The 23,055-nt window shown below is 26.7% G+C and overlaps 2 protein-coding genes across 2 annotated transcripts; one reads left to right on the top strand and one right to left on the bottom strand.

The window, feature by feature from the left end:
- The first annotated feature begins 565 nt into the window (after positions 1-565).
- Positions 566-3,412, top strand: LOC145844752 (puromycin-sensitive aminopeptidase-like). The gene is made up of 2 exons (XM_082952172.1): positions 566-676; positions 956-3,412. Exons 1-2 carry the CDS (start codon positions 566-568, stop codon positions 3,410-3,412), a joined length of 2,568 nt encoding a protein of 855 aa, XP_082808298.1.
- Positions 3,413-14,060: 10,648 nt separating this feature from the next.
- LOC145844750 (uncharacterized) lies at positions 14,061-21,236 on the bottom strand. The gene is made up of 5 exons (XM_082952171.1): positions 21,224-21,236; positions 20,049-21,042; positions 19,798-19,879; positions 14,398-14,498; positions 14,061-14,179 (listed from the first exon to the last, which is right to left on the bottom strand). The coding sequence occupies exons 1-5, from the start codon at positions 21,234-21,236 to the stop codon at positions 14,128-14,130; spliced, it is 1,242 nt and encodes a 413-aa protein (XP_082808297.1). The 3' UTR covers positions 14,061-14,127.
- Between the last annotated feature and the right edge of the window lie 1,819 nt (positions 21,237-23,055).

Here is a 23,055-nt window from a genome sequence, read left to right as displayed (position 1 = left end):
TGATAAACTTTTTTGTATTATCCAAATTTCACTAGTTACTATGTAAAAATTGTTTAAAATCCAGGTTTTTCAGTGATTTTTGTTCAAATTCTAGACTTTTCTTTCAAAATTTCTCAAACTCAACTTTATTTAAGCTAAATTTAATTTTAGGAATCCAGGATAGTGGCCAACTTTAGTCTATAAATTGGGCAGAATTTTAAATAGTCAAAATTATGTTAAATTGTTGAAAAAATTAATTTCATTGTGAACATTAAATATACTTTTTACTATTACAAATAAAATTTCAGAAAAAAATGCAAAAGTTTATAAGTATTCGTATTTTATTTGTTGATTATTTAACAATGTAATAGTTTAAGTATAGTGCATAACTTTTTAGCATATGCAATGTAGCCTAATTTAGCAATGATAAACTTATTATGTTACACTATGCATATATAGGATTTAAATTTGCACAGTGTTGTCTTCAAATATAATATTATATAGATAATTATTTAATGAAAAATACCAACATCTTAAAAAACTATATCTTAACAGACGTAACTATCTAATTAAAATAAATTCTACAATGGAGTTTTCTCGTTTGCCTACCAACGTTACACCTACAAACTACGATGTCACATTGAAACCTTCATTCGAAACTTTTACTTTTGAAGGACACCAATCAGTTGACTTAAATGTAAGTTTTAGTAAAACTTTTATGCTGACAGTAATTATACTCATTAACCACCAAGTTTAATTTGTAAATGAAATTTTTTTTTTTATGCTTTATTTGTTGTTTTAGGCTTTAAAAGTATGGTTAAGAATTTTATAATTTTAATTAAGTAATAAACACCTAAACATACTTTTAGCTATTAACATATAACTATTAATAATTAAACCACGCAACATTATAGACCATACCGATAAAAAGTATAATCAAAAACGGATTAAAGACTAAAAATTATTTTTTAAACAGGTCAATGAAGCCACGAATGAAATCAAAATGAACAGCAAAGAATTAGAAATCAAAGAGTGCAGCCTTCAACATTCAGGAGCTACTTTCGTTCCAACTCAGGTGAATCTCAACAAAGATGATGAGACTTGCACTCTTGTTTTCGAAGATGTTATTCCTGTGGGTCCTGCAGTCCTCAGCATGAGTTTCGAAGGAATTCACAACGATGAAATGGCCGGGTTCTACCGCACCAAAGTCACAAACAAGGACAGTGTTGAATATTACAACCTGATCACTCAGTTCGAGGCAACCGACGCCAGACGATGCCTTCCTTGCTGGGACGAGCCTGCATTAAAAGCAACTTTTGATGCTACATTAATTGTACCAAAAGAACTCGTCGCCTTGTCAAACATGAATGTCATCAGCGAAGAAGTTCTTGAAGATCAAGTAACAAAGAAGGTCGTCTTCGCAAAGTCAAAGAAGATGTCAACTTACCTGCTGGCTTTTGTAGTAGGAGCATTCGACTACGTTCAAGGCAAGACTAATGACGGCGTCGAAGTCAAAGTTTACACTCCACCAGGAAAATCAAGTCAAGGAAAGTACCCTTTGGAAGTCACTATCAAATCAGTGGAGTACTTTACAGAGTTCTTTTCCTGCCCATACCCAATGAACAAACTCGATTTGATTGCTATCACCGACTTTGCTTGCAGCGCCATGGAAAACTGGGGACTGATCACTTACAGAGAGTCAGCTCTTCTCGTAGACGAAAAAGAATCTTCCGTAGCGCAGAAATGTTGGGTAACAATCGTTGTTTGCCATGAAGTGTCTCACCAGTGGTTTGGCAACCTGGTCACCATGGAATGGTGGACTCACTTGTGGCTCAACGAAGGGTTTGCAACTTTTATGATGTACGATGCAGGACACATTTGTGACCATGACTTGAAAGTTTGGGAGCAGTACGTTAATGATGTCACAATAAAGGCATTAGATGCTGACAGCCTAGAAAACAGTCACGCTATTGAAATTCCAGTCAATCATCCAGGTGAAATTGGGGAAATCTTCGATGCTATTTCTTACCAAAAAGGAAGTAATATCATAGGAATGATTCACTCTTGGATCGGATCAGATAAGTTCAAAGAAGGCATGAAGGCGTATTTTAAAAAGCATGCATACTCCAACACACAAACAGAAGATTTGTGGAAATGTTTTGAAGATGCTAGCGGCAAGCCAGTTGAGCAGGTTATGTCAACTTGGACCAAACAAATGGGATACCCTGTTATTGATGTGTCTATTGCCAGCCAAAACGACAACTCTGTAACACTTAATTTGTCCAAGAAAAAGTTTTCTATTTCCTCATCTGATGAAAGTGACAGTTTGTGGCAAGTGCCAATCACAATATCCACATCAACCTCTGATGAACATCAATCTTTTATCTTTTCATCAAAGTCAGATCAGATCACAGTAGAAGGTGTCGGTGCAAACGACTGGTTTAAAATCAACCCAAGGTTTATTGGCTTCTACAGAGTGAACTACAGCCAAGATATTTTGTCCAAACTAATTACTGTAGTTGAAAAAGGACAACTTGACTGCTTTGATCGTCTCAACATAGTCAGTGACGTCCATGCAATGGCTACAACTGGTCAAACTTCGTTTGCCACATATCTTGAGTTGCTAAAAGTTTTCAAGGGCGAAAAGGAATATCCAGTGTGGAAAGAGATAATCAAAAGCCTTAGCGCAATGACTAAGCTTATGTGGAATGACGATGAAGCTTCAAACAAGTTTTCCCAATTCAAAAAAGATCTCTTCAGTAGCGTCATGGCCCATGTTGGAATGGAAGCCAAACAAGATGAATCTCATTTGGATGCCAGCTTAAGAGCGCTTCTCATCAAAGCTTCAAACGACGACCAAGTCAACCAAAAGTGCTCAGAAATCATGAACAACTTCTTTAAGAACTCAACACCAATCAGTCCCGAAATTCGTGCTTCCGTCTACGAAGTTTACACGTCAAAAGGAGGTCTTGAGGCTTTCAACAAGATGGTAGAGCTCCACAAGAAAGTTGATTCCATGGAAGAGAAGAGTGAAATCGAAGCAGCTCTCGGGTGCGTACAGGGTTTGGAATGTCTCAAACTTGTTCAAAAATACATGATGTCAAGCCACGTTCGTGACAACGAAAAATACAAGATCTTGTATGGCATGGCAACAGGATCCAAGCTTGGTAGAGATGAATCTTGGAAATTTGTCAAGGAACATTGGGATGTATTTTACAACAAGTTCAAGGGAAGTCCTCACTTAGGCAAGATCGTTGAAGCTTCTACTCCTAACTTTGCCACCGAAGAAATGCTAAAAGAAGTTAAAGAATTTTTGACTAACAAAGTTAAAAAGACTTGTGAGAGAAAATTCAAGCAATGTGTAGAGCAGATCGGGCTCAAAATTCAGTTGTGGAAGCAAAATGGCCAATCCTTGAAGGATTATTTCAACTAAAATTTAATTATTAGCTTTTATAGGACTTTTTCAATGCATTATTTTATCATACATGTGTATGTCGTTTAGAATAAATATATAGAAAATAAAATTAGTTGTTGCTGTGTTTTAAACTTTTAGGTATCAAATTTTTAAAATATTAGTTTTTCAATTGTTAGTTTTTGAGTTTTAACATATTATAAATAAGCTGTTTATGTAAACCCTCAACAAAGGGACGAAATCAAAAAGTTCAGGGCCACAAACATTGTAATGACTGATAAAATCCATATCTTATTCAATGTTTTTCACACTAGACTCGTGGGTAAATATTAAAATCTTACATAAACTTCGTATAATAACCAAACTAAAAGCTCCAACATACATTAAACTAGTATGATATGTAAGATGTAAGTTTTTTAACATGAAGTTTTGTTAAAAATATTTTTTGTTTAATTAGAAAAGAAAACAAAAATTAAAACTACTTATAATTATTAAAAATACTATCATGGACCAGCGATTTTTAACCTGAGGTAAACTTACTCCTGGGGTTAATTCACTTATGTAAGGGGTAAATTTTCTTTATTACAATTATGTAAGTTAATGATTATACCAATTTATAAGTTAGCATTTAACTGTAAATGTTTTGAAGTCGAACAAACTCTCTAAATATTACGATTTCTTATATTTTCGAAGCTGAAAGTTCAAAAAATCTAGTTTTTATCTTAAAGTTTAACACTATTTTGTAGATTGAGGGTAAATTATGTAATAAAATTTAAAAAAAGTGTAAACCACGTAAAAACCGTTGTTTTGGAATATTTCTGAAAAACAAACTAGTTTTAAATATGTTGACAACAAATACTTAAAATGAAATGAAACCTTACTAAACCTTACGAAATGCTTACCAAATTGAATACTTTTTTCAAGAATCTGCACTAAAAATGTTTATAAAGTAAAAAACTTAATTTAGCTTTTGATTAATTGGTTGTCCTTACTGTTTTGAAATTGTAACTTACGTCTTTTACAGGTACTTTTGATTTGGTATTAAATGTAAAAGAAAATATAGTTCAACATTTCAAAAGTGTTTATTATTTTAATCATATAGTTTATTTTTATTAAATGTAAACGTTTCAAAAATTTATTAATTGGCTATAGTGCATTGAAATTTTTCTGTTTTAAAAAAAGAAAAAGTATTTTTTAATTTAAATGTCAATATTGTTGTAACTTACTAAAACTAGTTTTCGAACAATGAATACTTAAAATTAAATAACCACCTTATGTTTTGAAAGTTTTGTGTAAAATAATTTCCTCTAAAACCAACCCAACATGTATACTTGCAAGTTTTGGTATAATTACAGTGGTGAGTATGTTCTGATGATAGTATTATTAACTACAGTTTAGAGTTCAACACTATAGAATACTATTAAACAGTGCCATACTATAAGACAAACCATGTGTGTATTTTTAAGTTTGAGATATCAGCAAAATTAAATCTACCTTCTTTAAACAAAAGTTAAGACTTTCAGTTCATAATCAACATATAATTTAGTTGTAGCAGTGATTAGCTTTTTTCTTTAATTATTTACAAGTTTTTATACAAAGTTTAAACTGATATACAAACTCAAGTTACTTGTTTTGTCAGAAAGTATGGCACCAATGCTGGAATTTCAACATATCTTTTTGGTTACAACCACAATATTTATCAAAGTACAACACATTTTTAGAGAGATTGCGTCTCTAATCTATTGTCTAGGATGTTCTCAGGGTTGCCACTTCACCTGGAAAAACCTGGAATTTTAACAATTTTCACATGTTCAGTAGTGAATCAAAAAATCTATCATATAAATAAAAACTTTTGGACATCATCAAAATTATTTTATCAAAAAACATGTTTAAAGTAGCTTTCCAGTATCTTTTCAATGTTTTTATACTATTTAACACAGTTTGTAACGTTAAAGTTAACTTTAAACTAAAAATAGACCCAAAAATGTGTACTTTTAAAAACCTGGAAAAATGTTTGAAAAATTAAGTGGCAACCCTGTGTTCTATTGTAGCCAAGTATTTTGATATTTTATTACCTGTTTTGTTTTAAAATTTTACTTTTATTGACTTTGAAAAGTGTATTCTAATTATTTGAATTTTTGAAAAAGATTTGAAAAAGCTCAGGATGACCTAGGACTGTTTAACGTCACTCAGGGTAGCATTTTGTTTAAAAGAGTGGAAACCCTATTTTATACTGTGATAATTAATTTCAGTGTATCTTTTTTTTTGTATTTGAAATGAGTAAAATATATTATTTAACTGGAACATTTTTATGTTTTTTAAGAAATTCAAAACAGTTGTGCACACTTTACTTAAATTGCCAGACATGCACACAAATGTTTATGATAAAAGCTCAAAATATAATAGTGTAAACTATGTTTTTAGTGTACTGTTATCACTTTTATAAGAATCAAGCATTTATTATATAGGTATAATTAAAACTTTTTTGTTATTTTAGAGTGTTTTTTTGTAATGTAAAGTATCATAAAATAGAGTATTATACTTCGCAGGGTTGCAACAAAGTCAAGAAAGTCAGTAAAAACGAAAAAGCTAGGAGTAGATGGTGGTTTTCAAAAAAAAAAGTAAGGAAGTTTGATATAAACATGTTCTTAATAAGAAATTTTATCATCACATAAAAATAAATTTTTCAATGTTTTTGTTATTTTCTAAAAATTTAAAGAACTGCAAAAGAACTATTGTTCTAACTTTTATAAAAAAAGTTTGAAGCCTAACACAATTTCAAGTATTTGGTTTTTGAATAGGTTTTAAATAAGAATTTGATTTAGAAAATACAGAATACATTTTTCAGCTTGATCTGTGGCAACTCTGACTTGGTTTTAAAAAATGTTTTAAGAATGAATAGTTTTTATTTTTGAAATAAAAACTCTTGCTTAGGTTTTATAGTGAACACAAGATGATAGACACAAAATTGTTTATGAGTATTGTTTCAAGCTTATAACTATATAAGTTTTCAGCTAGCACTTATAATTTTATTTAAAATGAAGAAAAACATACTGTTCCCTTACAGATTTTAAAGTTGTTAAGAAATAAAACCTAATTATATTAAAACTTCCATTTTAAATCCAAAATGCATCTCGTTGATAGATAGAGATGTACTATTTTTTAACTAATCTTTACTAGTTATACATACTATTTCAAATAAACAGAAACATACTGTTACTTTACAGATTTGAAAATTGTTAATAACTATTTTGTTAAATCTATTGAAAAAAACTTAAAACACTAAAATTTAATTAGTAAATCCAAAGTGTTTATTTAGTGCTTGGTATTTTTTAAGGTTAAAAAGTGAATTGCTTTTTAAATCAACTGTTTATTTTAAACCTAAGCTAGCAAAATATAAAAATAGTATTTATAAGTTTATTTAAAGTAAAGTAAAACTTATACCTTTGTGGTATTTTACAGAACATTTTAAATTTATTAAAACTACATATGAATAACACATTAGGCCAACATTAGTGCATTAATTTCTCATGTTGAGCAATGTAAATTTTGTAAAAATTGTTTTAGTGTTATATTGTAATTAAACTTGGTAAAAAAGAGGTAGCTTGTTAGTAATAGAAGCAATTATGATTAAATTATGGTTTTATCAGTCTATTTTTATTGTAATTACAATTTTTAGTTAAGTTTTATTTAATTAAACTATTAATTTTTGATTAGTAGTTTACTGACTGTTTTTTAAGTTTTTAATAAATAGTTTTTTTCATATTTATTTAGCTTTGAGAAATAAATTGGTTAAATTTCGAAAAAAAACTGCTCAAACAAATTTGTTAAATGTAAAAAGTGTTGTTATTGCAACAAAATAGTATTATAACTCATACAAACGTCTTTATTTGCATTCAGCTTATTTATAAAGTGACTAGTAAATCATTTGTTGTCATTTGTTTAATGAATTTTGAGTTTTTATCTAAAATTATAAACGTCTATGTTTTTTGCTTTGTTTGTATTATAACTTCTGTTACAAATCTATAATAAAGTTATTTTAATGAGATTAAAAATTCAGTAACTTTAAAATTTAGGCTATCAAAAAGTTTGAAGCTGTGTTAGCTATTTTTTAACAAAAAAATTACCACTTGTACCTTTGTGGTTAGCAAAGTTATTTGAATTTAGTTAAAACTTTAATACGTATAATTGTTAAAATATTCAAATAATTCAAATTAGTTTGTTTTACCTAAGCTTGTGCTTTTTTATTTGTTATTTTTTATAAGTTGTTTGTTTTGACTGCAACAGCTTTATGTAACAGCTACAACTGTACTTTTTTTATGGAACATTAATTATATATTATTCTTATAGGTTTTCAATTCTGGTGGTATACAACTGCGGTCTGATGTTGTGAAAAGGAAAGAAGAAATTCAGTACCATCTCAAATTTTATATAACTTTCTCGCATTAAATAAATTGTGTTGTGATATAAATTGTTTTATATTCAAAATAAAATTGTAAGCCCCTGGTCTAAAAGTTCAAAAGGCAACTTTTTTTTGAGCCTCTAAATATTTGTTAAGTGCGGAAGTTTGATTATATCCTTTAATAAAATGGTTTTAAAAAGTTGAAATTTTTTTTTTTACTCCAACAACCTTGTTTTAAACTTAAAATGAAGAAAGTTTATTATCTCCGTACTGCCTGCCTCGACACAGTCAGTAATGTGCTAATCTGTATCCACTTGCCAAACATTTAGTATTATTATTTTTAATAATTTATGGCAACGTGGGAAGTTAAGAGCTATTGGTTTTTGAAAGGAATCCATCATTTAAATTATTCAAAATTGATTTTAATTAGGTACTTAATACTCAATTCAAATTTTACAATGATTTTTAATTAAGTTAAAATTTTAAGTGATATACTTTCTAGCTGTTTGCACAAAAACCAGTAAAAAAATCTAGTATAATGTTATTTAGGTTTTGAAAATTAACTTCATTGTACACGTTTTTAGTTTCTATCAAATCTTTTTGTACTCAGTTACTAAACCTTTGAGAATAGTTGCGTTTACTTATATGTTTATATAAAGTACCTTACTAGCTTTAATAAAGAAGATTAAAGGATGTTTTTAAACATTGCTGAGATAAAGTCTTGAATAACATTTTTCAAAAATATTTTAGGCTAAATAATACAGTTGAAAAAAAGGAACATTTAGTGTTACTCACACAATTTATTTCTAGTACAAACGTGATTGTTGAAACTACTATTTTTGTGAGAACTAAGTTCAGCTTCTATTTTCAGTATTGAAGTTTATGTTAACTAGACAAAGCTTACGTTTCAAACGTTCGATATAATGGTACACAGTTTCTTGCTTATGACAAGCTTGATTGATAAAGTTTAATGTAGAGCCTATTCTACTTTGAAAGTGTTGAGTTTTAATTTTTATCTTTTTATAAACTATTTATAACTTGTACAAATTATTGTCATGTTAAATACAAAACCCAAGGATAGAACATTTTATAATAATTCACTGTACATAGGACTCTACATAAGTAAAGTAACAGGTTACGGCAGCCTTTCATAAGTAACGGGCCAAATTCGCTAGAAAAAGTTGCTCGCGGAATATAGAAAAGGCCTTACATGGGCTACAGTTGTTTAAAATAGTTGTATTATCATTATTTTAACTGTACAGGACAAGTACCAGTTGTATTTTAAGAGCCTAAAGGTAAAAACAAACATATACGTGAAGTTAAGCTTAATATAAGGAAAAGTTTTGCCAAGATTGAAACTCACTTCGTTTGGGTTTGCAGTCAATCTAAAACTAACAAAAGACTTCTTGTAATGACTACTGTTTTAGAAAGTGTGTACTTATTTATGAAGCTTATTAATACTAGAGAGAAAATAACCAAAAAGGTTTTAATAACTTATTCATAAAAAGTTTATGCTTAGTTGAATATAAACCTTTGTTTTTGAAGGTTAGCTTTTAATGAACGTGAAATAACTGTAATTTTTTAAACTTGTGTAAGCTTTTAAACATTTTTTTTATGGTTAAAGTTTTAGTAAATTTAACATAAGAAATTATTCATACTCAGACAGAATTTCTGTTTAAAGATCTCATTTCCTTGAAGAATAAAGCAATAAAAGTTAACAGCTTTTCATAGTTTTTACTTATTCCTCAGCGAGCTATTACTAATTCCTATACAGGTTTTCTTAATTCTAGAGTTAGTTGTTATTTATACCTTAAAAATATTCTTTAAACCGTGTTAAAACAAAATTCAAACTATAAAAAGCGCATAGAGGTTTATTCATTATTAGGCTTTAATCTAGTTGGATGTTAAATATTTTTAAAAATTACAACAAAAAGCATATAAAATAGGTTTTAAAATTAATTTTAAGAGAATTTTTTAGAATAAAATTAAGTTGAACTATAAAAACAGAAAACGAGTAATATTTTGAATAATAAATGAATGAATATAACTTTTTTTGACCTATTATTACATAGATATGCCGAAATGATTTATAGTCTAAATGGAAACTAAATGAATTTTCCAGTATTTTCATTTTTGTTACTTAATATAAATATCTTCATGTGAATACGAACCATGTTTTTTTACACACAAGGTAAAAAAAATATCTAATCTTAAGAAATTACTTAAAAAGGCTTTATAATATATGTAGTTCCACTTGTTGACTTCACAAAAATTAAATGTGTGAGGTTCAAAAGCTCTAACTTCTAGAAAAATCTTTAAAGTTTAGGTGTAGTCAACCTGCCCCTTTTTTAACGCAGCGCAAAATTAGATTTTTTTAAATAGTTTTTAAAATCATAAATTTAAATTTTAATTTGAAAAAAATTAACCGCTAGGTGTCGCAAATCCATTAGATTGCACCATTTTGGCTTTAGACAAAAATTATTTTAAAAATTTACGGGATTTTTCACCACACGATGTCGCTGTTCTGGGCCACCACGCCCCCACCTCCACCCATAAAGCTTAGCCGGATTCATACTGAGCAAAACTTTTTTTATTACTTAAAATTTCATCTTACGTAATATGCTTTATTAATTACTTCTATTTCAAACTAAATTTTGTTACTATGCTAATTTTGTTATCAATTTTTATTAAATTTCTTTACTTACAATTGAAATCTCATATGCTTACTTTTTTCGTTTAGTATTAATAATAGTATTAATAATTAAAATATTAAATAATTTTATTTTGCATTAAACATTTTAGCTAACTTGTATGACCTAAATAGTAAAAATATTTTTAATTAAACAACTTTATACAAAGACAAATTCACAAAGCGACTTCTACGAGCATGTAAGGTTCGTCTACATCAGAAGAGACCTTACTTGGATACAATAATATGCCGAATTGGATGGATACAGACTAACAATAAATATTATGCTAAAAATGATTAAACTATTTCATGGTCCTAAACTCAACTTAAAAACAAATCAATAAACTCAAGTAATGAATATGAACAATAGGTTTTTACTAATCGCACTCATTTTTTTTGACTGAGAGTTTAGTGTTTTAATGTAATTAAAGTATTCAAGTGATTTAAAGTTTTAAAGTGAATTAAACTATCTCGAATGTTCCTTCGAATCGTATATCAAAATACGTTTTTAAGTTAAATCTGCAAAATAAAAAAATGAGTATACTATAATTATATACTATAATTTAGGTTTAATTTTTAAACTATTTATAATATTACAACTTTATTATGATATATTATTTCTAGTTATGTTAAAATTCTAATATTGTTGTCAAGATAAAAACCAACAAAGTAATCTATAAAACTGTCTTGTTTTGTAAAAGTTTTGTAAGCAAAAGTTAGTCGGTAGAACTAATAACAATCTTTAAACAGAATTGATTAACATCTACCGAAAAGTTTGTAAAATAAGATTAGGGTATCTAACATTAGGGAAAAGGATGTAAAATACAGAAATAGTTCAGTAATTGGTCAACACTTGTCAACTATGGTGTCGTTAAAAATAATATCAAAAGCTTGTAATGATTTTCATTTTCTTCTCTAAAGGCAATTTCCACCTTAAGCCTAAAAACTAACTATGTATACAAATAAGTCCTGTTTACTTTGTACATCTGTTTACTTTGTTAAAACAAAGTTTATTAACTTCATTGTCTATTTGATTATCACTGATTAAACGTTTGCTATATTTAGTTAATTAGCATAGTTTAAATCAGAGTTTTCAAAAAACTTTTTTTTTTCAAAAAGTTTTTCAGACAAAAATTAAAAAAGATTTGGCCCCCTCCAACAAGATTACTCAAAAAACTACTACTACTAAACTAAAACACTTTTTTTTTGCCTTCCATCATCAAATTTATAATGTTTAGTGTAAGTTTTAACTTATGAAGTCATTGGCTCTTTGCTCCTCATGCTCCCTAAATTTCTGTCATGGTACCAAGCTTGCCACTTGGTCGATTTTGGTAAACAGTGGTTAAAATACATTTTACTTTTATTCCAATTTAATGTTATTACATGAATCAATTTACAGGAATTCAACTACGTGTTTAACACTGATGAATTTGGTCAAAAAGTACTTCTGTTTATTTGTAAAAGGTTATTATACCATATTAAGATTATATGGTTGTGTATTGTTATTAAAGAAACATTACTTAGATTTTTTTGTTACTTTCTTTTTGTATAACGGGCTGTTCCCTGAAACTATAAAACACAAACTTTTTTTTTTTAGTTTTAAAAAAAAACGTACAAATAAACAAATATAATTTATGCTTATCTTTGCATGATTGTGTTCCTATAGCTAAGTTGCTACAAACTTTTTTTGGCAAGTAACTTTGCGAAAATAATTATTTTAGGTTTAGCTAGTGAAGGTTTTTCTTATTCAGCATAGACCTAAATAGGGGAATATTTTATTATTTCTTTAAGAAAGCATATTTGATGAGATGCTAGAAATTATATATGTTACTTTAAGGTAACATTAAATCAGATGGGTAAAATAAAAAGGATACTTCGAGCGTACTTTGAATCAAGCATAAATCAAGTATTTTTTTCAATGAAAGATAGTGAGTCATATAATCTATTTCAAAACATTTTTTGTACTTTTCACGTTTACTTGAATTATAAATAAATTTTTAATAGGTACTCTCATTTCTGTAAAAAGAAGTGCAACTGAAGCACTAAATTGTATTATTTAAAATTTCTATTACTTCAAAAATATAACGTATTCAATAAAACATTTGCATCTTCAGATGAAAGTCAAGTACTTTTGCACACAGGTCACACTTGCATTGAGAGTCTTTGCTTCAATTGCTCATCGTAATTTTAAATAGTTTGCTGACAAAATCATACTTAAATAATAACAGTCAGTTGACTATAACAAATTAAATTATACTTTTAATCATAATATAAGTTTCACAAGATGTTGTGTTAGTTCACAAATTCTACGAAAACAGACGAATTTTACTTGCTTATCAATTTTATTTACTTCAAAATAAACTAAAATAACTAAACTAAGATTGTAAACATACTTTTAGAAATCTCAACATAATACAGTTTTATCTTCAGAACGTTTTAAAAATTTCTCGCTATGAGTTTAATAGCAAGTATAAATTTTAAAAGTGTTTTCATTTTTTAATCTAAAAACTGTAATTAGCTATTTGAACTTTTGCAGATAATTAAAAAAACATTTTTGATCTGGACAACAAACAGATAACGATTTATAGCATACTTTAGTATCTATTAAACTAATACTTTTTATTAGCAAACTTATATAAAATTATTTAAAAGGACTTCTAAACTGAAAACACCTAAATTGTCTGTAAAAACTATTTTAAATGAAAACCACCTTGAAGTTATAAGTGTTTAGTTAACTTCACTAAATACCAAAACAAGTTATTTTTTTAAATTGCTCATTCATAACATAAAAAACGTCAGGTAGGGTGTTTAAACTATTTTTTTTAATTTATATAAATTAATATTCGGGTTAAACTAAACTATATACTAAAAATTGTTTAAAACTACAATTTTGATACATTGAATATGTAACTTAAAAAACATTATTTATAAAACATTATTTTACTTTTAAAAAAAATTAGATTATTTTTACAAAACAAATTGTTTTTACCCTAGTAAACTAACAATGTATTTTAAAAAAACTTAAGATGTTTACCTTAAGAAGATATTTTAAGTTAAACTTTATAGCACGTGTTATAACTAAATTTGTAGTACCAATATTCAAATTACAATTAATATTCTTGTGTTTATACATTTTTTGATTCATAAAAGGAACCTTTTGTATATAAAAAACAATTATCTAAGTAACTTATATTAATATCTTTTTAAATTAAATCAACAATAATGAAATAAAAAACTATTTGTATAAGTGAATGAAGTATGTTTATAGAGCATACTTAAATTGAAGAAAAAGTTGGAAAGTTTTATGTATAAGTAATAAAATTATCTTACGTTTTGCTCATTCACTTTCGTTCTAGATTTAACTCTATCACTACTTTAAAAAGCTCTATTTATCAGCAGTACTAATTAATGCTTATTCAAAAAATAACATTAGTATAAATCTTAAATCGCTTAAACTAGGATAATTTTTTATTCAAAACATTTATGTCTTATAGACTAAGAATTTTTTTATTAGTAATACTATATTTCTAAAAACTTAGTTGGTTTGAAACTAAGTTATATACCTATATATAAACTGATGTTTAATAAAAATACAAAGTATATGAAAATATCACAGTGAAATAAAATAACAGTTCAAATGTGCAGCTACCAAAAATCATCCTCACTTTTGCTGGCGCTTTTGTCATAGCTTAGTGGACTGTATAAAATATAAATTTGTTAAGACTAATTAAAGTACTAGTTTTAAAAAGAATATAAAAATAATTAAGCAACTATGAAATATAAATAAATAAAAATAAAATTAAAATTTGAAAAACAGATATTTTTTTAACTTAAAAGTGATAGTTTTTTCAATCTTTAATAAACTACATATTTAAAAGCTCGAATAATTGCAAATGAATACAAATATAATCAAACCTTTCAACAGAAGGTATGTTGTTTGTCGATGTGCAAGATTCGAAAGAATCAGAGGAACTTGATGAAATTTTACCATCTTTCCTTGATGATTCCCTTGAAGTCTTCAAAAATTAACAACTGTTTTTATATACTTAAAACAAATTTAAATTGTTTTCAAAATATAATTGACCATATAATTAATTTTGCGTTTAGTAAACACAGGGTTGCTAAATGCTTTTGCAATTTTTTTCCAGTTTTTTAAAACATCCTCCAGGTTTTTGAAAGTACACATTTTTGGTTCTATTTTTAGTTCATAGTTAAGTTTGAGGTATGTGCATTAAATAACAACGTCATAAGTGATAAAAGAATTAAAAAGAGTTTTAAAATAAATTTTTCTTAAGTGTGGGCAGGTGTAGAAGAGCTCTTGTTTTTTGTTTAAAATTCAAACTTAGCTTTTGTTACTATTACTGCTTGTACCCTTATTTGTTAAACGCTATTTTGTTTTGTGTTAATATAGGCTAAATCAAAATCTGTATAGAACAATTCAGCTAAGTATAAATACTATTTAAAATTTATAAAATTTTTATCATTATTATTGTTTTTTAATTTTGTTAACTAATTATAAAGTAATAACACTATATTTTTAAATTTAATTTGAATTCAATTATAATTTCTTGCATTATTGTATATTTTTAGTTATCCATAGTCTTATATTTATTTTATTTTCCAGGCCTGAAGATCCGTTAGGGGTGAAACATTGTTGCCTTAGTGTTAAGTTTAAGGTAAGAAACTGTTTAAATGGTGTAAAAACATTGAAAATATACTCGAAAGCAGGGTTTCCCAAAGTGGGCAATATCGTCCCCGGGGCGATTTTAGTAAGTTGGGGGCAAAAATTAGTGGCGAAAGTGGGGGTGATTTTAAAATTTTGGGCGATTTGGGCGCCAAAGTGGGCGAAAAAAAGATGTAATGAAAAAAAAAAGATGCTTCTTAGGTGTATTTATTAGTAATTTCGAAACTTACGTTAGAAACTATTGAGTTGCAGATGAAGAGCAAATTCTTAGGGGGTTTAAATGTAGTTTTTTGAGTTGTTATGTTGGAGGGAGCAATAGCTTTTATACTTTCTTCAAAGGGGGCAGTTTAAAAAAAAAGTTTTGAAAACCCTGCGTTAAAGCTACTTTGAATGTGTTTTTTTATCTATATTATAGATTTTTTGATTCAAATCGATGTTTTACTAAATGTCTGGTTAAAATTATTTAAAACTCCAGGTTTATATATATTTTTAGTGATTTTTGTTCGTATTTATTTCAGTATAATATAAATGTTAATATATTTCAGGGACGTAGCTAGCTCTAAAAAGTAACGAATCTGCAAAAAAAAAATCAAGAAGAATGTGTGATGACGTCATAACGGGAATAGAGTAGTTTTAACTACCTATAATTTTATATGAAAGTGTGCAGTTTTGTTAAAAGTTTATAAGTAAATAGAATGTTGAAGTATAATGACTAACTAAATACAAGGCAAGTTGTACTGCTCTTGACCCCCTATAAATCTTTATGTGTTGAAACTTTTATGAGCCTATAAAACCTTTTATTTAAATAAAAATATTAATTAATAATTTAACTTTATCAGTATTACTGATAGGCCTAAAATATATAACTTTGAAAACAGTTTCCCCACTTCAGAAAATATTTGCAAAAATTATTGCTTTTATTAAAATAAAATCATAAATTTTAGGAGTTGAATAAAAAACAAAAAGGATACAAAATAAAAAAAGTTTACAACATTAGATAAAATTCTGATGTACAATTACTTTATTTTGTCAAAAAAAAATTATAAAGAAAGGAAGAGTACACGTCTTTGTAAATGTTATTACTAGCTTTTGTAGCATAAAGATTTAAGCTGTAAAAAAAGAATAAAACATTTTCTTATAAAAAAAAATGTTAAATAAAAGCTGTAAAAAAGAATCAATTTTATTTTTTACAAAACAAACTTATTAAATAAATCAACTTAGTTAAATAACAACAAACCTTGAATGTTTAATTTTAATATTTTTCAGATACAATTTGAAACATATCATTAAATTCAAACATAAAGATTTCTAATCATAAAATATATTAGTTTTTTTTTAAACTTGTTATGATATTATTAAACAACTATACACTTGTTAAAATAAATAGTACTAACTTATTCTTTTTAATCTTAGATTAAAAAAGTTATATAAAACTTATTTAAAATTTTTTTATCATTTATCAAACACAGATTAAAGAATTAAACTGATATATCTTCAAATTTAGTTAACCACTCTAAAATTTTTAAACTTATTTTATAACAACAGATACAATTTTCTTTATACGTTCAAAGAAAATATAAAATACAAATATTTTTATATTGTAAACAACAATGCTTGTAGAAAAATGAAATTTACAGTAACATTTAAAAACAAGTTAAAACAAACTTTATATTTTACATAGTTGTCAGAAAACATCATTTAAAGAGCTTTTTCTTGAAGTACTTATCTGGAACTCATTGTAACAAACTGAACCTCATATTGATTGACTTTGTTAATAGCTTTGAGTGTCAATGGTATTAAGTGGGTGGTTTTACTTTCAAATGATGTTTGCATAATTTTAACCTTAGAAAACTTAATTTTTAACCTTAGTTTTAAAGATCTGTGAAACAACTAAATTTGTTAAAATCCACACATAGTGTACCAAGTTTACCGTAGTAATACAAATAAAATTAAAAAAAAAATTCATAATGTAAAGCTAACTAGAAAATACAAATGTACTAACTTATTTTTTTGTAATTTTGTAAACTACTTAAAAATTTTTAATACAAAAATGAAAAAAAAAACAGAGATAATGAAAAACCTTTGAAAGTTGGGAATAAAACCAAAAACTCTGAAAAAATCTTTATATAAAAAAACAATATGCATAGAAAACAAAATTATTGTAAACAAATAATATAACAATACAAGTAAAATAGGTAATAACAACAGCTCTACCCTATGACCAACACCAGTTCCAGGATTTTACTTTTTAATTTTTCTTCTTATTTTTTGAAATAAGACTAACTTTTCAAATTTATCAATGTTTTTTTTTTCAAAATTGATTATAAAATAAAAATTTATCAAAACTAGCTAGCAAAATCTAATTAAAATCTAGAAAAACATCTGTTATGACATTATTAACAAACCTGAAATGTACTTAGTTTTTCAAAGATAAAAAAAAACTATACTGAGTCAGCCTGAGTTCAAAAATAAAACTCTAAATATCCTAGAGTTATCCAGAATACTTTCAGTGTGTGGCTACAATGTACAATTTAAATCTTTTAACTTTGCTAAAAAATGCAATAAAAACTTTAACTAAGGTAAGCATTTATAAAATCTTTAAATCCTATTTAATTAAAAAATAAAGTTCTAAAATACAATAAAAAACTATAATTTGTTTATATTAATCTTAAAAAATAAAAACTTTAACTTACTAAGCATTTACAAAACTTTAAAACAAGTTTTAATTAATAAATAAAGTTCTAAAATATAAGAAAAAAATAATTTGTTTATTTTATTCTTAAAAACATGTTTATATTATTGAGTTTTTCAATTTTTCTTCTTATTGCAAGCTATTTGTCTTATTGTGTTGTTTTTTCTGATTTAACAGATTCTAATTTTCTTGTTAAAACTTAAGGAAATGAGATTGATATCACTGTTTCAAATTTTTTTATTTTTCTATATTTGTCAACCGCAGGGATTTAATCTTAAAACATTCAACTCAGAGAGTCAATTTGATTTAAAACAAAAGTTAATTCTTCATGTTACTTTACTTTGAGGTTCATCTATTCTAAAATTTATCTTTTCATATATCTTCTATCTGTATTTGCTCTTTTGTAAGACAAAAAATCTACAGCTTCGAAATGGATTTTTTTACAATAGTTTGCTATTTGATGATAGATTTTTACACTAAGCTATTTGTATACAATTTAGATGTATTCAATTTGTTCAATATTTACGACACTAAAAGTACTAGGGAGTCCGTAAAAATAAAATTATTTTTCACGAGTGCGAAACTTAGTATAAACGAATACTTGAAGCTAAGCTAAAGAAACAAAGTCTTAAGGGCTGAATAATCGAAAGAAAAGCGAGTTTTTTACACAAGTTTACAACTGTAGATTACAGAAACGTACCAAGCTACGTGCCTGTTATATTTATATTTGTGTTAGTGATTTTTGTTCGAAATACTAAGTTTTTTACCCTAAATTCTCAAATTCCAGGTTTCAAAGTTTTTCGGCAACCCTGTTAACAGATAATAATGCTTACTATGAAGTTTAAAATTTTAAAAATCTAATACATAAATTTTATTCAAATAATTTTTCTTCAATTCAATTTAAATATCTTGAGACTGCAAACTAAACTGTTACTTTATATTTTACTTTATATTTTATCTAACATATATATTTAGTTAATTATTTTACTTCTGTAATTAGATATTTTGGTAATATATTTTATCCCACAAAAATATATATTACTGGAAAAAGGATAGACTATAATAAAAAGCTATCATATATAAACAACTTAAATGTATTTAAAATTTAAATAAGTATAAAACGATAAGTAAATATTTTTGAACCAATTAATGAATAAGGAACTTGGACGCATATAACGAAATTTGTTCCTTTTTATAACCTTTTTTATACAATAAACGTTACGAAACTTTTACTAACTAGCGCCTTTCCTCTGTGTATAACAAAACCTGTTCCTTAATACATAGTTTATTGGGCTGTTAAAGTGCTAGAGGCCTTGGGTTCTTAAGTTTTGTTTATAGTCAGTGTTCTCAACATTTATCAGCTACTACGAAAGTCCGACAAACGCTGAGTTATCTGAGTATTAAAGATTTGAAAGTAAATATGCAGCAGGCTCTCCTAAGAAAAATGAAAAACGTTGTTCATATAAAAGCGGTTCTAGTTATACGAATAAAAGTGAAACAAGTTGTATGGATATAAGTTAAGCCGGTAACTCAAATGAAAGCTGAACCAGTTGTTCAAATAATGTGAAGCCAGTCGTTCGAATGAAAGTGAAACCAGTTTTGGAGTGAAACCATCTGTTCGAGTGAAGTAGAAGTAGGATATTGTTGTTCTCTTTTCGGAAGCACCGGAATTATAAATTTTGTGTTATAATTTTTGTGTTTTTATGTTAATTTTTAAACTTTAATTAGTTAAAATCAGTTTTTTTTTTTTCATTTTTAATGTACAATTTTGGTTTATTTTTGTCTTTTTGTTGTATGTCTTTCTGTATAAGTGGCCTAGGTTTTGATGCCTGGGTCCTTCGTATGACAATAAACTTACAATAACAATAACTAACTATAGATATATAAGCTTGACCTAGGACATTTTTCTTTTAGATTATATAAAAAAATTTAAACTAACTTCTTGTACAGGCTTAACTTTTTCAATGCTTTCTACTTCTGATTTTTCGGAAAATTCAGCAGGTTTTTTTAAATCATCAAGTCTAAAAAAAATTAAATATCAATCGAACAACTAAATAGTATATAAGCAATTCTTTATATAAATTAAATAGTAACTTACTTATTTTTATTAAATTATCAAACATGATGACTAATTTAACTAAAGAAGTATAATGTAAAACAAGTTAATGAATTTTAAGAACTAAAACAAACTTTAATTTCGACGAAGGTTCTGTGTTTTGTGAAGAAGATTGAAATTTTTCAACTTCATCCTTGTTAATATTTGCGTTTCTTTCTTCAAAAACTTCTTCTACTGAACTACTCGACGACGACTTCAGTTTTTCTGAAGACTCCCCGAACGAAATAGTAAACTTGTCTTTCTTGTCATTTTGTGGTAACGTTTCTTCTTTCACTCCCTGCAAACTGGGAATGTATTCATTCACAAAATCATGTTTTTCTTCGTCTAACGAGTCTATGGACTTGAGTGAGGTTGCAGAATTCACCAGATCATTCCGTGATTTAACTGAGCTAAACATTTCTTCTACTCTATCTTCGCTTTGTTCAGAATTGACAGCTATTCTCTCATTTTCGGTAACTTCATCCTTTTCATTTTGGTTGTCGGCAAACTGTAACATTTGTTCTTCAAGTTTTTTATTCACGTGACTCTCATCTATCTGATTTACGCTGGTATGAAAGCTCAACGACGACGTTGAAGATGATTTATCTGATTTTACTTCTCCACCAGTTATGTTGGCTGAAATGTTTTCGGAAATCGAATTTGATCCCTTGTTGCTAGAATTATTTTCAGAGAAATTTTCATTCGCTTCTTTTTTGTCGTCAGATTTTACATCATTGCTACCTTGCGTGGAACTTGATTCGAAAAAGTTCTCAATATCTTTTTCTTCCTTGTCGCTAGACTTATCACAAATTTCATTTATCTTAAGCGGATCTTCTTCAACACTTTCGGGTTTATTTTCATCTTTATTTGACGCAACAACCTTTTCATTTATCTCCAAGCCGGCAGAAAACTCATTCTGTTCAACTTTTCCAACAGGGCTTTGTTCGTCCTTAATTGCAATCAGCCCATCACCATTCTCATTCAAACAAGAAATATCTTCATTGTTTTTAACTTCAGTTTCAATTGTTGAAAGTTGTTCAATTACGTTATCTTGGTTTGAAACAAACTTGTCTCCAGATGGTAGTAATCCTAGCACAATAAAAATTATTTAAGAAATATATATAAGTTTTAATAAAATAAGTAAGCATTTACGTGAATAAATTCTAAAAAAGATTTTATCAGCTATTAGGTTTAAAATTAGAAAATGGATATTTATAAATAGTCTTAATTCAAGCTTTAAACTACGAATTGTTAATTAAAATTCTTAAACTTAAAGAACACATAGCTACTAAATTATCATAAAACAAATACTATAGTTTTTTTTTATAAATTACCACTTAAGTTGTTAAATTGAACTTCATTACTAGTTGAACTACATTCGATTTTATTATTAGAGAAATTTTCACTGATATCTGACAGTTTAAACTCAGGTTTTTCAAGTTTTGTTATAGATGAAGGAATTTTTCTATCATATTTTTCTGCTTCCACTAAAATAAAAAATAATAATTACTTAAATTTTTCATACATATTTTATACATTTATCATCAGAAAGTTTATAAAAAAAAGCTTTACTTCTATAGCAATGATGTAGATCTAAATCTTAAGATTTATAAGTTTTTAGTTTAGGGGTGGTATAAGAACTTTTCATCAAAAAATAACATCTATATACAATAAATTCAAACACAAAGTAATACTAACGATTACTTGAGCTAGAAAAATATTTTCTTTTTGTTTCAGACAATTTCCTTTCAAAATCAAACTCATTATATTTTTCATATTCTTTTTGAATCGTTTCAGTTTCTACTATCAGGCTTTTCATTCTGTTTAGTTTATTATTCATTTTTTACAATTATAAGTTTAAATGTTTGAAAATAATTTTTAAAATCACAATTGAACAACAAAGTTTACGAGAAAACATTAAATATATAGTAAATTTTAAATTAAGAATAACAAAACAAGCTTTTGCATAAGAGACAAAAACTTGTGTAAATAGTTAATTTATATGTATAATTTATAAAAGTGTGACAAGATAAGAAATATTAACACACAATTAGTATACAACTTTATTGCTTCATATGTTTGTTCTAATAAGTATTGTTGTTTTTAATTGGGTTATCACAGTTCCCTATACAAATTTTGTTGCAGACATAACAATTGATTTTATAAAAAAAGAGCTTTTTTTCGATACGCAAGTAGCACCAGTTATTTATAGCTTGTAACAAATTTAAATACTTCTTACCTGTCACGCTTAAAAAATTTTTTTTTTTAATTTCAAGAACTTTAATATTACTTAATGAGTCAATTGAGTAAAACAGTAAACCTAAACCTATTCATGTTAATATAAGCTTTAAAATGGTTAAATAGTTTTATTGTTATCTTAGTAAAATTATGTATCAATAAATAAGTAATTTAAAGTCTACAATATAAATAAACAAGTTTTAAAAGTGTAAAAAAACTATTAGTATATATAATTATGATAATAAACTTTAGAAAATCTAGTTTAAATAGTTCTTTTTTGTAAGACAACAATCTACTTTAAGAAAAGTCTCATTGATTTATAAGTAATTGTGAGAGAACATTGTACATTTAATGCAAAAATGAAGACAACGAAACCTTTCTTTGTTATAGCAAACATCAAACAGAGGCCTGTCAGTTTGTTGTGAATCTTCAAACTGATTTACTAAATTGTTGTGGGTACTACTTGCAAATGACACATTGCTTATATTTGTTACAAGAGCCGGATTATTTCGATAAGTAGGAGTATTGGAATGTTCAAATGATTGGTCCAGTTTTGTTTTACTGTTCTCGAATTCGTTTTTCTGCATTGCTGTTAAAATTTAATATAAATTTAAAATCAGTGAAACTGACTTGCACACTTAAGATTTAAAGGAAGGTAATATATCTAATTAATTAAAATGAAATTATTTGTACTTGAAATTACTTGTACCTATTCCTTTGTTTTAACTATAACTTAAAATTTCATGTAAAAATTCACACAACATAATTAGTCACCTTTCTATTAATTATACTTTAGGTTTAAATTAAGCATCCAATTAGTTAATAAAAAATATTTATTAAACACAATCAGTAGACCCAAAAATG

This window comes from Thalia democratica, chromosome 9 (genome assembly GCF_965202585.1).
Source record: "Thalia democratica chromosome 9, ktThaDemo2.hap1.1, whole genome shotgun sequence".
NCBI classification, from domain to species: Eukaryota; Metazoa; Chordata; class Thaliacea; order Salpida; family Salpidae; genus Thalia; species Thalia democratica.
The sequence above is the reverse complement of the archived record's forward strand: the minus strand, read 5'-3'. Positions and strand labels throughout refer to the sequence as shown.

Excerpts from the sequence above, each read along its gene's own strand:
- LOC145844752 (XM_082952172.1), top strand. The coding sequence starts at position 566 with ATGGAGTTTTCTCGTTTGCCTACCAACGTTACACCTACAAACTACGAT. Across the intron at positions 677-955 it reads ACCAATCAGTTGACTTAAAT|GTCAATGAAGCCACGAATGA; the intron begins GTAAGTTTTAGT and ends TTTTTTAAACAG.
- LOC145844750 (XM_082952171.1), bottom strand. Across the intron at positions 19,880-20,048 it reads GAACCTTCGTCGAAATTAAA|ACTTGATGATTTAAAAAAAC; the intron begins GTTTGTTTTAGT and ends AATTTTTTTTAG. Across the intron at positions 14,180-14,397 it reads AACATACCTTCTGTTGAAAG|TCCACTAAGCTATGACAAAA; the intron begins GTTTGATTATAT and ends TATTTTATACAG.